The 15,031-nt window shown below is 42.5% G+C and overlaps 1 protein-coding gene across 4 annotated transcripts in view; it reads right to left on the bottom strand.

Annotated features, from left to right (window-relative positions):
• The window catches only part of EZH2 (enhancer of zeste 2 polycomb repressive complex 2 subunit), a 51,149-nt gene extending 39,315 nt beyond the window's left edge, over window positions 1-11,834 (bottom strand). The window contains exon 1 of one of the 4 annotated variants that reach the window (XM_069811915.1): window positions 11,817-11,834. Coding sequence is in view for 1 of the 4 variants with exons in the window: in XM_069811864.1 (XP_069667965.1) it covers window positions 9,631-9,668 (38 nt within the window). In the remaining 3 variants the exon portion in view is untranslated. Of the gene's footprint in view, window positions 1-2,929; window positions 2,949-9,630; window positions 9,693-10,805; window positions 10,828-11,816 lie in introns of those variants that run through there. The other 3 variants (XM_069811937.1, XM_069811864.1, XM_069811905.1) reach the window with 3 other exon arrangements.
• Between the last annotated feature and the right edge of the window lie 3,197 nt (window positions 11,835-15,031).

Below are 15,031 nucleotides of genomic sequence, written 5' to 3'. Positions count from 1 at the left end.
TGTCATGTTTTTCCCTGTTTCTGGGCCTTATCAAAATTGGACAAGTCACTTCAAGAATTTCAACCAATACATAAAAGAATTCATTCCCTGAACAGTGTGCTTTCTTACACAAATCAGAGCTAAACCCAGACAATCACAGCAGTTGAGCACTATTCTAGCCCTTCCACTGAGACATGCTAATCTATGCTAAATGAAAGTACAAGAGGCAACAGACAAAACTCAGCAAGGGATTTCATTTCAATATAGGGAGAAAATTCTTCACAGTGAGTGCAGTCCAGTGTAGGAATGCATTAAGCAGAGAGGTGCTAGAATCTCTGTTCTTGAAAACATTTTAAAAGTGGTCTGGAAAAGACCATTTCAGTGTTGGCCATGCCTGAGCGGGAGACTGGATCAGATGACCTCTAGATGTACCTGCCAACCTAAACTATACTACAACTCAATACAACTCTGAACTGGGACCACCATCTCAAAACCAAGGATCACATTATTTTTAAAGCTGATCTATGGAGCTTGCTTGCCTTTTAAATTCCAGTTTAATATTTCAGAAGATGAAAACATTCACCACTGCATTCTAAAATTCTTGGTATTTCAATCAGCTACAGGTACAATTTGGAAAACACCACTACTAAGGGAAAAATAATCTGTGAATTAAAAGGCTTAAGAGCTTAATCAGACTGAACTCTTCTCTTCAGTGTGTAATCACCAATTGTTCTAATCAGTAGAAACACTTGTTATGTTACAGCCTCCTTTAACAACTTCATCAACTAGTTAGTTCACACACTCCTTCCCACTACTATTCCATGTACTTGTTCATTTGAAAGAGGCCTTCTCTGCTTAACAGTACAGTTGGAGCCTTCAGTTCTACCTCTTAGAAATCATAATTTAAAAAGACAGATCGGAAAGCTCTTCACTAATTAAGAATGTAGTCTAGAGTGCTACATACTCTCCATAAACTTACCATTATGTTTAAAATTAAAAAAAAAAAAAAAACAACATAAAAGGGCTGTTTTTCCAAATTAGTTGTCTTCTTATCCTGATAGGGTTCTGCTTCTCTTACAGCCCAGCCTTTGTGCCTTTGAAGTGTCTCCTTTCAGACCTTTTACTTTCTGTCATTTAAGTGACTACAGCCTTACCTTGCACTTGGTGTATTTAAGATCTGATCTCTACCCTGGAACATTAAATGGTTGGGTGGCTTTTGGCAGGTTTTTTTTCAGACTTCAATTTCACTTTTTCATTTTTAAGTAAACTTAAACACATTCTAGAAGATATCAATAAGCAAGTCAAGCAGTACACATGGTCATGATAAGCAACTACTCTATGACCTGCTTCCCTGCAACTCGAGAGATGTGCCTCCTCAATTATTTCTTCCCAAGCATAATGGTTTTTGGGCCTTGTTACTATCCCAGCAGCTCCTTAAGTTAATAGCTCCCATTTGATACTTCTGGATATTCAAGATTACTGAGATGCTTTTCTGTATATTTTGAGTAAGAATTTCAGTTTCTTTCAAAAGAGGCTTAAAAAAAATAAAAATAAAATCACTGTTTTGTGGCAAATTCACACTTGGTCATCCCATGCTACCTTGATCAAGATGTCTATCATAAACAAAATAACTGTACACACCCTTTTCTCTTACAGCTGTATGCATGGCTATCAGTGAACTAAGAGTAGTTTCATGACATACTTAATCCAATCAAACTACTTATTTGTAGTAGTACTACCACCAAACTATTATTAGCTGTAATGACTGTATTTTTATCTGCAGTATTATTCCCCAAACTAAAACTAGTTGGAGTGGTTACTAAATTATTGTTAACATAGGCAATGCCTTGTATCTGAGCTAATCAATGTAATCAGAATTTCTTCTAAATGGCTGATTTTTAGCTCTCCTATGATAACAAGGCTGATGCATCCTTCTGCATACATACTCTACAGTAACTTCTGACGCAAATGACAAATATAAACCTAATGTGACATGGCTTACAGATCACTAAGGTATGTATGTTTTCTGCAACAGATTCATGAAGGACTGCAAGTGCTCTGGCATTATGAAAAGCTACAGTGTGAACTCACATTTTATTTATTAAAAAAAAAATCAGGGAAGTCATGAAAAAACAAAAACAATTACTAGGGAGAAACACCACTTAGAGCTGCAGATACTGATGTATCAACAGATTGCAGCAGTTTCATACTCAAGCAATGCCATTGCAGCTAACCACAATTCAGAAGACTCACTGCCATACCTGCTCTCTGCTCCAGTATGTAACATAATTACATACACTTTGTAGTAGCTACAATCCTGCATTTTACCCCGAGATGTTGCTAGGGAATGTTCCTATCTTAGATATAAGGAATTCTAACCTTCAGTCCAATTTCCAGATTTGGTAGGAGTCTCTGTTTTCCCTCCCCATACTTAACTCCTGACTTCTGCTTGCCTTGATCACAATATCTACCTTCCTTCATCTATTATTTTTTCTAGTCTGTTTTTAACAGTTAAATGAATCCCTTTGAACACAATTTCTCATTACTGCCCGAACATACCAGACAAAAACCGTATGGAGGACCAGACAGCTTTGACTTCCAAGCATCACCCCTACTTTATGCTGGCATTACTACAAAAAGAAGCACTTTCACCTGCCACTTGTTCCTGCACCTGTGCTATCATTTCCCTCCTGACAGCATGAGCATTTTTGCAGCCAGACACTGACAGAAGCAAGGAAATCCTCTGGCTAAAAATACCTTGCTACTTTTGACTGAAGAAAAGTGAGCATCCAGTTACTCTGTCCCCACCTAAAGACACTGTGAACTATGGCCTTAGATTTTCCATTTTCAGCTCCTTGTGAGAGTGCTAAATGCCTAAGCCTGCAGATCAATTTCTGGATGTGCTCAATTCATACTGAAACTCACACCACTTATTATTTGAAAAGCTCACCTTGTGTAGTAAATCAGAGCAGTTCAGTTACTGACACACAAGACAGGAGGGAAACAAGTCAACACTAGGGCTCACAGAACTCACATTTTCTTCAATCACGCTCCCCATCTGATTTAAAAAAAAATAAATATTAATTTGCCTCCCATGGTATTTTATTTCTTGCTTTCTCCCCTAACAGTTCATTCACATAGATAGTTTAATACTATGTTGTTTGAATATTCTTTTCAGAAGTTTCTGCCACCATTACAAACTGACCAGGCAGATATTAGAAGCTCCCAACTCTTTACCAAGGACAAGGAGGAAAGAAATGGAAGAATGAGGAGTCAAGCAGTTCTTGGATATTAAAGAGAAGGGAGTACTCCTTCACTCCCTTTTCCTTCCTGGAAAAACATGAGGAATATTAATTTATCTTCTTGCTGTTGCTACATTAGAATTTTTTATTTTTCTGGGTTAGAAAACTATCAAAGCGAAGCAAATAACCAGGTATTCAACATCCCTTACCCTATCTGCCAGCATGTTAAAATCTTTGCAACTCAAGAGTTTATAAGTAACTCAGACCTTCCAGAAGCACTTCAGAAAATATAGCCAAAATTCTCTGTGGTTCTTAATATCAAAAATAATTTAAAACTATCTGCTTCAAAAAATTAAATAATAAAAAAGAAGAAAAAAAGCAAGAACTCACCTGGTCTTGACAAAATCCCCCAATCATTTTAAGTTTTTGGCACTAACTATAGGTTGATTAAACATGAAGCACCTGAGTAAGATCCAACAACAGAACTGTTCTAGAAAACAAGCTTATTTCAGATTTTCTACTAGCCATAAAGAAGGAGGGCATCAGTTTGATGACTTCTTTTTTCCTAATAGTACACTGCCTTTGGATTTATTTTGACATTATCTCATTCTGTGGGAGTCCTTCATTTAGAACGTTTACTTGTCAAGAAACAGTGGTATGGGTACTTCTCAGAGTTTCATTCTCTTCAGTAGAGAAAAATAAGAGTTATGTCTTTTAATAACAAAATAAGATTTCAATACAAATAATTAGATTTCCAATACATTTCCTTAAACAAATACAAGAGCAGAACAAAAAAAGTAATGTAGCATAATTTGTTTTCAGTCCTTAAAAGATAAATCCTTAACAGAGTGTTCAATCAGTCTGTAAGTTGCAAGCCTGCAACTTTCAGAGGTATTCTTCCCTTCAAAAATTAAGTCCTTTCTCTGTATCCCTACAGCTTCAGGATTTAGAGAAACAAAACCAGATATGAAATAATTACTGAACACCATGTAAGGAGTAAGAAAGAAAAATTTTCTAAATTCCCTATATTATTGCTTTCTTCCAGTACATTTCAACATTTGATACTTTTAGAAAAATACTTTTTTGCAAATAAAAATAACAAGCTCAAGTACTCATCCACTTGGGTGGGGAAAAGGGGAAGAGAGAATGGGGAGATCATAACCAAGCATTTTATATTAAAGATCAAACCAAAATTGCCACTAACTGAAATCAGCTGACATCTCACTTCAGTTTGGGCAACATCAGCAAAACACTGTGCAGCCGGTAATGCAACTATTTACTTTTTACTTGGATATCTGCATGTACAAATACTTTTAACCATACTTGCATGTGTGAGTAAGACTATTTGGATCAAAAAACAAATAAAACATTTTAAAACTCCAAACAGCAGAACAGCAACATAAAGTTTCAAGCCCGATTTTGATCATGCTTTTTACAAGTCACCTTTAAAACCATCCCACATTTCTTACGTAAGACCAAGCATGGCTATTTTTCAGGAGAAAGTAAAGTTTTATGCATAAAACTTGAACTTCACCTTTGAGTTGTTCAAATACGTACCTCCGAATTTCTCCCTTCACACTCATTCACAGACGCCCAGAGGAGTTAGATGACTCCCACACACATTCCAAATAACCTCCATTGCCTAACACCTCCATCTCTTAAAATTTAGCTTTTTGATATCCTGAATAAATCTGGCAGAAAAAGTAACACTTGCTGGGAACACTTAAGGCATGTCTCCACAAGCAAAATAATTTAGGGTGTGAATTTGAAGTGCACTGACTATTCCACCCGAACTTGTTTTGTGGACACACCTTTTTTTTTTACTCTAAAACTCTAAAATAGCCACAGGTTCTTCAGCTCAATCCACACACACAAAAGCAACCCATACTCCATACCAGAAAAACCCTGCCACAAAACAATTAAGCCTTTCAATAGCCATTCCATACTTCTTTCCCTGCATAGGCAAATAGCCTAAACTTTGAAAGACATTATACTTCTGTGTATGCAGAATTTATCTTAGAACAGTCTGACAAATTTTGGAGCTGAAATGGTATTTGCCAAATGTCTGAAAAATTCCAAAATGAGCTTCAAATGATGAAAGCAACAATAAGAGTTATTTACACAACTCCCATTTTAAAGTCCTCAAAATAACTGGGTCTAATGTATGGCATCCCTATTCTATAAGGTATATGGGGATTAATCTATCAGCACATTAGATTAAATGTTGTTTATAGAGGGGAAAAAACAGAGACACTACTTTTCCAGAAGCTTGATTTAATTGAGAAAATTAATGAGAAACAGTTTGTCTTAAAAAACAAAACAAAACAAAAAGCCAAAACAAAAATCCAACAAACCAACCCAAAAAACTCCACCACCCTCCAGTGAAAAAAGATCAGCTCCCTTAGGTTGTGGAAGAGAATTACAAATAGGAAGGCTTTGGGATCAATTATGTCTCCCAGTTTCAAAGCAGTGATGGATTGAACACCAGTAATGGTAAAACTGTTTAAGAATAAAAAAAAACATATGTCAATCTCTTCTTCCAATAGTTAAACAGTGGATTTAACTTTGCACTAAACACATTAGTAATAAATACTCACTAGAAACATGGCTCAAACTAGGGGACATATAGCTGGAAGAAGTTATCAACAAAGGACAGATTTTATCCTGTCCCTGGTTATAAATTGTATAGTTAAAAGAGAGACAATAATAACAATTACTTTAATCCATTTGCCATAGTGCAGTTTCACAGGTAAATCAAGCATCTGTAACACACATCTGTCTGATTTCTGACAGAAGCAGCAAACTGAATTCCATCTCTAGAATTTTCTATCTTGCTAGTAAAAAATGAAATCCGACAACTACCCACCAAAAATATAAAGCCTGCCAGATCCGTTCACACTAAGAAACATAGAAAGGAAACCAGCTCACATTAAAAAAAATAAAAATTATATATGAGTCGTAAGGTTTGAGTTTCCTTCCTTTCAAATACTTTGTTTCTTTAAATTACATCTGATGGCTTTGGGATTTAAACCGAATAGGCAGGCTGTGAAAAAGAGAACGCATGGCAGGAAAAACTGAACCAGCCACGTAAAAGGCAGAATGGGAAGGAGCCAGATACAACAAAAACTGACAAGGGAAATAGGCCTGGTTCTAGATTTAAAAGTAATTTAAAAATATAAAGAAATCATACCCTCCTATAAAGATTTATTTTCAGTTCACATCTTAGAAAGCCCAGGATGTGGACTGCAATTTGTACTACTTTGCTTGCATAATTACACATACAACGTCATTTAAGCAGGCACCATATGCAAATATAAAAAAAGAAAACTAATAGCAAATTCTGAAGTTCTTCTGCAATTACGTATCAAGGAAGTCTTTATTCGCACGCAGTAAGGCATCAGATTTACCTCATTTGTTAATGAAATTGTATATATCCAAATTAGAAGCTTTGGAAGTACTACGTGACATTTTCAAGCAAATGACAATACTGTGCTGATCCACTCACATCATTACATTGTTATTTTTATCCACAGAATTCAGAACATGCACAGTATCTATCTAGATTTCCAAAGAGCCTTCTAGCCTTAAAAGTACTACCGATTTTACCATAAGAAAGGAAGCATAGTATGCATTATAAATCATTCCAAGACAACAGTATTTTTACAAACTGAGCACAATTATTGAAAAATCCTATATGCAGACTTCAGCCAGGTAGCCAAAAGATTCCTAAAATAAGGGCATGACCCACATTAATGGGGGGGAAGGGGGGTGTTTACAATGTTTTCTGGACACAGCAGGGACATTAACAGACATCCTCTTCTCTCCCAATATTTTTTTAAATTACAAGTAAATCAAGTCTGATCATGTCAATGAAGTCTGTGTTTAAATAATTAGTTATATGTTTAAGAATTCCTTTCTTTTTTACTATTTTTAAAAGAAGCTTAATTTGTCAATATTATATGCAAATTATACTTTTCACTCTTCCTATTAGAAGTTGCTTCTACCCAAGTTTAGTAGTGTTACTTTATCTTTTTAATTCAGAATACATATTCCGACTATAACATTGGAGGTAGTTTTCTCATTTCCACTGAGAATCCAGACCTCAAGTCCGCAGTCTGACACATCTTAGTGGAAATCTAGGTGTACAACTAGAAAAAACCTATAACAATCAAACTACCTACTATTACCAGTTGCAGAAAGCAGCATTGTCACTACCATGTTTTAGAAAGCTTCACTGTTTCTTGTTTGGAGCTCAATAGAACCTACTCCCTCCTCCAACAGATTTCACTCTTTAGTTTCACCTCACCCATAAAGAGACACACACAGCATCATCCCAAAGTCGTCAACTGATCTCTCTGAGAAGAGATAGAATACCTATTTAATAATTCTGTACATTGTTTTCCTTTTAGTCTTTAGCTCAACAAAACTCTTGGGCATATACTCAGAGCTAAAGAATAAACCCAAGCACTCTGCTAAGTTGTAACCAATGTTTTATCATTCCCCTGTGAAACACCTCTCCCTGTTTTGCATCTACTTTATACAAGGTTTTTCTTTGTCTCACCTTTCTTCCTCCCAGACGTAGCCACTTAGCTGAAGTTATCACATAAACTATGTCAGTACTGGAGTAACTCATCCATTTAAAGATTGACTTAGCCATTCTAGAACAGTTGTACAAGTCATATACATAGATGTGAAATGTATAGATACAGACAGCATAGATGCTGTCTTCAATCAGACACCATTTCAATGAGCCCAGCACTGCTCTCCATGGATCTATCTTACTGATAGTATGAACAGAAGGTTGGTAGCAGCTTTAACATTAAAATAAACCTCCTGTCACTGTCCTACAGCTTCTGTTAACAGGGGTCTTGTTTCCTAATGTAAGTGTTATTCAAACACCTCATCAAATCATTAAGAATTATATTTACAGTACATAGTCAATTTCCTCCACTTTTTTAAAAATCTGGTAAACTGAATTTTGCTTGGATAGGTAATTCTGTAAAGATGACCTACTTGACTCAGTGAACTTTCTTGCTTAGCAAAAGCCAGGTCCTGTTCCTGAGATTTTCAGCATCCCTGCTGGGGAAAACTTTATTCTCGCTTAAGTTTCACAGATACTTCTCAAGTCAGCTAAAACGCATCTGTAAGCACTAACTGTAGAATTACAGAACTTTCAGATTACAGCCAACACTAAAGTTTCCCACAGCACTTTTACTCAAATACAACGTAAAGCAAACATTTATTAAATATGCCTTCTGTCAGTAGTGCAGCCATTTTTAAAAATAAATCTCACTGTTCAATCACATGAATATAGTGCTGTCATCTAAAATTATTCAATTTTAACATTATAGCTGTGAACTTATTAAAACGTATACTTTACATACACAGCTAAAGAAGCTGAATCTCCTTGTGAATGGTGGTGACAACTTTTTTTTTTTTTTTACTAATTTTGAGAGGACTTTTAGAATGCACCAACTTTTCTGGGAACATTGTTGGAGTGCACTAGATGCTAGATATAGCTTATTCTGACATAAGCTGCTTTACAGAAAATGGCAGTTAGCTTGCACTCTCTCTCTATAGAATACAGTTAGTGCATTCAATAATGCACTACAAAAATTCCCTTCTCACTAAGCCAAAGTTTCTTTGCAGGTAAGCAGCAGTGCAGGAACATATTTACATTTCACCTATGAATGTTGCAATGTTACAAAACAAACAAAAATCCACTTGAGTCCATATCTTCAACGAAATCACCATATTTCAGCTTGCTGGCAATTCTAGCAAGAGAGGAAAAAAATACAGCAAGGAAAAAAACAATTGAGCTTGAATTTCAAGTCTCTGGCCTAAGTTTACACACTACTGCTTTAGCTCATTTTAAACTGAGCAAAGACGTTTTATGACCTTTTGACGATGCAGATTTTCAGTGTCTGTCACTTTTCAGAGTGAAATATTAAAAAAAAACTCAGAAAAAATTAATTTTTTTCCCCAATTTTTGTCCTAATTAGAATCTTGAATTCTTCCAAAGTTCCAGACAAAAAGAGCTGTTGGCACCTCATGGAACATTTTACTGTTACAGATTTCTCCACGGGTTAACTTTATTACTTTCATCCCTCATGTAGACAGAGGAAGGAAAAAAAAATAGGTTTTTTTTCCCCTCTCTTTTCTTTTTGGTAAAGGAAACTCCACAACAAGAAATGTAACAGTTTTGATGTAACAACCTTAAAGCCAGCACTGGATAAAGCATTAGCTCTCGAAGTTAAAAACACTCAACATGTCGCACAAAACTTTCGAGTCCTATCTCCTAACAGACTGGAAGCATGCTTTCTGAAAGACTCTCTAGATCTTAAATGCTCACATTTTAATAACCTAAAGTGAGAGTAGCTATAGTACACTATGTAGAAGTAATACTCACCCTTCCGAAGATGCTTTATTGTTACCACATATAAACATTCCCTGGACTCTCAATTTGATATAGACACTGGGGACAAACAAAGAATGACCTTTAAATTTTTATAAATCACATAATGAACCTGAATGTGCCAACCCCTAAAACAAGATGAACCTATCTATGAGGAAATCCCAATTTAGAAGTGAAGATTACTTCAAAAATGCTGGTAAAACTCTTCACTGAAATCTGTATTAGTAAGAACCAAACTCATAACAGCTGAAACTACAGTTGCTAGACTCAAAGATGAACCTATCCTGCAACAATTAAACAACCTTGTTCAAATTGTTACATGCTTCTTATTAGAGAGAACAAGAATCTCAACTTCCAGCTCCATAGTTAGAAAAACCAAAAAGACTTTTCTCTAGCTCAAGTAAAATAAGGATAGTGCTTTCTGAATTAGAAATAAGTATCTTGAGTAATGTCCAAGTTTATCATCCCATTCCTGCCACATCTATGCACAGACTGCTTTTCTTTTGCCTGCTAATAACAATTTCTGAACCACCATGAATTCCTGTTAAAGACATACGCGTGATGCCACAACACACCAATTTCTTCATCTTTATCCTATCACACACGTGTTGCTCGGGGACAGCTCTGCCCAGCACCCTCCTCCACACGTCCCAGATACCCTAGTTTCAGACAGCTCTGTACACCCGTGCTTGGCGACATGGGATCCAAACCCCAGCGCTTCCAGCTCCCTGCGAACTTTCCCGCAGCGCTCTGGAAGAGCAGGATCGCCCAGCGCCCTTAAACACTTAGGAAGTTCGCCGGAGCCGCCGCCAGACTCACGTACCCCCTGGCCCTCTCCAGCTCCCTCCCTGAACCAGGAACCCTCCAAGGCCAGGCGCGGCAGCCCGAAGGGCGGCCGGCCCCCAAACCACCGCGGGTTTCCAGGGCTCTAGGGTGCGGGCGAGCGGCCCGGGGCGCGCTCAGCCTCCCCGCCCGGCTCGCCCCGCCGAGCGCCAGCTTCCGGGAGGCTGAGAGCACCCGGGCCCGGAGGGGACCCGTCCGAGCCTCCCGGGAGCCTGCCTCGGCGCGGGGGGACAGCGTTGTGCCGCTCTCCCCGCCGGGGGACACACACGGATCTCTCCGCCGGGCGCTCCCAGACCTTCCCCGGCGTACGTTAGGCACACACATACCTCCCCTCCGCCCCTTCAGTCCAACTGTGCCTGAAGCGGCCGCCGCCGCATGCAGTCGGCAGGAACGGGGAGGAGGGGGAGGAAATCGCCGGCTCTTCCCCGTTCTTCCTCTCCCCGCACAGCGCGGGCCCCCCGCCCGCCGCCCCCCACCCTTGGAGGGGGGGGGGGGGCGTGGGGACGACGAGCTCGCCCCCCCCCCCCCCCCCCCCCGCCCCCAGCTCGGGGCTGCTCTCCGCCGAGCGGGGGTCGGAACGGGAACCGTCGGCTGGGCTGGACGGAGCCAACTTAGACAAAGGGCACTTCAGACTCCATGTCTCTCCCCTCCAGCTGTCACCGGCCGGGAGCGCGCCAGTCTCGCCGCCGGGCGCCCGCCCCCCCGCGCCACCCGCCGCGCCCGCGGGAAGGGGACGGGAGGCGGCTGCTCCTCGGGAGCCATCGCCGCCCCCCCTCGCCCCCTCCTCTCCTCTCCTCTCGCGCCCTCCTCCCCTCCCCCCATTACAAAGGGAGCCGGTTATAAATAGCCGCTCCCGGCGCCAACGCCTCAAGCCCGCGAGGTGTCGCTCGCTCGCTCGCTCACTCACCCGCCCCCCCGCCCCGGCCTCGCGCCGCCGCTGCCGCCCCGCCGCTGCCGCTGCCGCCGCCGCCGCCGCCAGCTCCGCGCCGCGCCGCTCCGCTCCGCTCCCTCTCTTCCCTCCCCTCAGCCTCCGGCTGCCGGATTCACCCTCCCGGACCGAGCGCCAAACGCGGCGGCCCAATCGGCATCGCGCTCATTGGCGAGCGCCGAGCGCCGCCTCGATTGGATGGACGCGGACGGGGCCTCCGGCGCCAATCAGGCGCGAGGGGCGGGGCGAGGGGCGGGAGCTTGCTCCCCACGTGCGGGCGGGGGGGGAAGGGAGGGGTGGGAGAACTCTTTGTTCTCGCGCTGCCGGCGGGGGGCCGGGGGGTCCGCGCTTCTCTCTCCCGCCTCCCGCCCCCGGCCCAGCGCCTTCCGTGCCCCGGTTCCCCCCTCACCGAGAACGGGACCGGGGATGGGTGCACGGCGGGCCGGCGAGGCTTGAAACTCTCTGCCGCCTCACGTGGGGGGGGGGGAAGAGGGAGGAGAAAGGAGGGAGGCGAGAGGATTGGCGGGCACCGGGAGGGAGCGCGGGGCGCAGCGCGGGGAGGGGCCGCGCTGCTCGGCGCTGCCGAGTTTGAATCAGTTCGAAAGTGGGAGCTGTAACGGTTTTAACAGTCCCGCCGCCGCGCGCGCGAGGGAGGGGGCAGCGCTGTGGGAGAGGCGCGGGGCTCGCTGAGCGAGAGCGAGGGAGGGGAGGGGAAGGGAGGAGGGAACGTCTGGTGCGGGCGGCGGGGGCCGGGTAGCCGCTCCCCTCGGCCGGCCCGGCTCCTCGCCTGTTGCTTGCCCGGCGGGCAGGGCGGCTCTCCCCGCCGGCTCGCCCTCCGCCCGCCTCGGCGGTCCGCCCCCCGCCTCGCGGCGCCACATCGAAGGGGTCGCGGCCGGCTCCGGGCCGAGGCCGAGGGCGGCCTGCGACGCCCCGCGGCCCCCCCCCCACGCACCCCCGGCGGGCCTCCTCGCCGCTCCCCGGGGCCCCTGCCTCCCCGTCCCGGCGGATGTCGGCTGGCTGAGTCACTTTCCAGAGTTGCGTGGTGCGCCCTCGTGTCGTGTCGTTTGACCTTTGCTTACCCAAACTTTACCGGCATCTGCCCTTTTTTGCGCATCGTGCCGCTCCCCTCGGCTTTCTCTGCCTTGCTGCTCCACGTCCAGAGTGGTTTCTCCGCTGTCAAATGCCTGCCCTACCCTGTCACGGAAGGGGTAATAAATCACAGCGGCAGCAAGGTGTCCACATCAGGCTTGGATCGTGTTGCTTGTTACTGGCTGTCTCCAGCCTCTAAGGTTGCCGTCGTTTTCCCTCATTTCTAATCTGTGAGCCGTGCTCATCAATCTTGTTGCCAAGGTTGTGTTTAAACCTTGAGGATTCATGCTCCTTTAGTCCATTGTCATCTCGCTCCTTGGTCGCTCCAGCAGTTCTTCATCTTCAGCGGTGAAAAATAAAATGGCAAAGATGTTTTCTAATAGGTACTTTGGCATCCTGTGTGACTATATCCCTTTCCTACACATCCCACGTTGCGCGCCGCTTCCAAGGAGCGCTGGAGTGCGAGCCACATCCTTGCTTCCACAGTCTATTCCCGTCATCCTCCCTTACCAAATACCAGCTCCTCTCTCCCTTGCGAATACCTTGGTACATCTTTGGGGTCAAAGCTCCAGAAATGAGCAGGGGTCACTTTAACGAGGTCCTGAGTGATAAAAGCCTCTTGTGGGGGAAATAAATCACAAGCACAATTTCATTCCCAAATCATGCAGTTGGCTTACATGTCAAATGAGGCTTGGTGTTCCTCTACTTAAAGGTGATGTGCTTGTGTGCTTCTATAGTCTCTGTCTTTCTATGTGTAAGTACTTAAAATTCGTGAACTTCATCGCATATTGAACTTGCAATGAGATCTTAAGAGTGGGCATTCCTGCACTGTATGTACTTTCTTTACCTCATGGCCTTGAAAAGGGATTTCTACTAGTAGCCTATTTTTATTTCTAAATCTCTGGGGTTTTGTGAGTTAAGAGCAAAACATGTGCAGCAGAAATTATTTCCTCTTATGGTTGCATGTCATAGGGTGGTAGATTGCCATACCCTTCCTCTAATTCTAGTGGAGTGGCTGACAATTGGAAAGACTGTCTTAAAATCAGCACATTTGCAAAACATCAGTCATTTCTGGAAATTCAGCTATTTTAATCTGTTCTGCCCCAAGATGGCTGCCACCACCAAAATGGCTACCCAGTCCCTTCACAACTTAGAATTTGTAATTTATTTTGGTTGTTAGAGTTGCACTTCATGGGATCTGGTTTTAGTCAGCAAGTGTAAATAATCACCACAAAATAAGCATTGGGTAACTTAATATAAGAGGTACAATCAGCCACAAGGTAGAAGAATCTGCGTTGTAGAATCTACTCTGTGAACTAGACCTCAGCACAAATCGCTTTGTTTTTCTCTCTTGCACAGAAGATTATTCATCTGTTATACCTGAAACTAATGCTTACTAGAAAATTAAACACGTTTTGAATTGAGGTGCTCTTTCTCCTTTGCACTGTAGCAAAACAATCTTTCCACCAAGGCTCCATTCTATGCTCTTAAAGCGATGAACTCCTTAGTGAGGAACTCCATTAGGCGCCGATTTTCCGATCAGTAGTTGTTCAGGCTGTCTCAAACAGTCAGGAGAATTTTAGCAGCACACAGCAGTTTAATGTTGCAATGAGTTCTGTACAGACTTTCCGTTTTCACAGAGTAAACCACCCAGATGGTTTTCTGTTTCTGTGTTTTCGTGATTAAAGAACACCTATTTGAACAAGGATCTGCTTTATGGAGAGACATTCAGACCATTAGGCAAAAATAGTACAAAAATTTTTGAAAGAATTACAAAATCTGGTATTTTGAGGAGTCATTCTGAAAGGAGTGACTTCTGATGGCAGCATGTAATAGTGCCTTTGAGAAAAGTAGCTAACGTTGAAATATATATGAGTTACTTGACAATGAAAATAAAATCAGACTCAGGAAAAAAGTATCAGATTTGGTTTAGACCCTTCTGGAATTGTTGAAAGCTTTTGCCTTTTTTTATAGCTAACACATGTAGAAGAGCTTTTTCTATGTTCCCAACATGTGAATGAAACATGTATGTTCATATTGTATGTATGACTAAAATAGTAGAATAAGGATTTGTCAGTGCTAGATCACTAACATCAATTAGACATAAAAATAATTGTTTAACAGCATCACAGCACATTCCTATGATTGCTTACTTTGGGATGTACTTACGTGCCCCTTTTCACCCTTTAAAAAAGTAGCATGTGAATACAGAAAAAAAGAGGTACAGCGCTACAAAGCAAAATTAATAGTTGAGTGGCTTCTTTTAAAGATTTTGACATCTCAGATAAGGTGGCATTTCCAAAGCATAGATTATTCTTTATGCATTATTAACCTAATGATCTCCTTGTAGTCAGAATCATACGGTATTTCTTCATTCTGGGCTGGAGGAACCAAGCAAGACCTAGTCAGGGAACTGCCTAGCCTGAGATAACCACAAACGTTGGCCAGTTTTCCCCTTGTCTGCCCGGCTGCGTTAAGGAGAAGCACAACTAGGCCGCCCCTGCCATTAGCAGCTGGGAGCAGGCATGCCATAGC

The sequence above is a fragment of the Haliaeetus albicilla genome, chromosome 2 (assembly GCF_947461875.1).
Source record: "Haliaeetus albicilla chromosome 2, bHalAlb1.1, whole genome shotgun sequence".
Classification (NCBI taxonomy): Eukaryota; Metazoa; Chordata; class Aves; order Accipitriformes; family Accipitridae; genus Haliaeetus; species Haliaeetus albicilla.
This window is presented reverse-complemented; position numbering and strand designations above follow the sequence as displayed.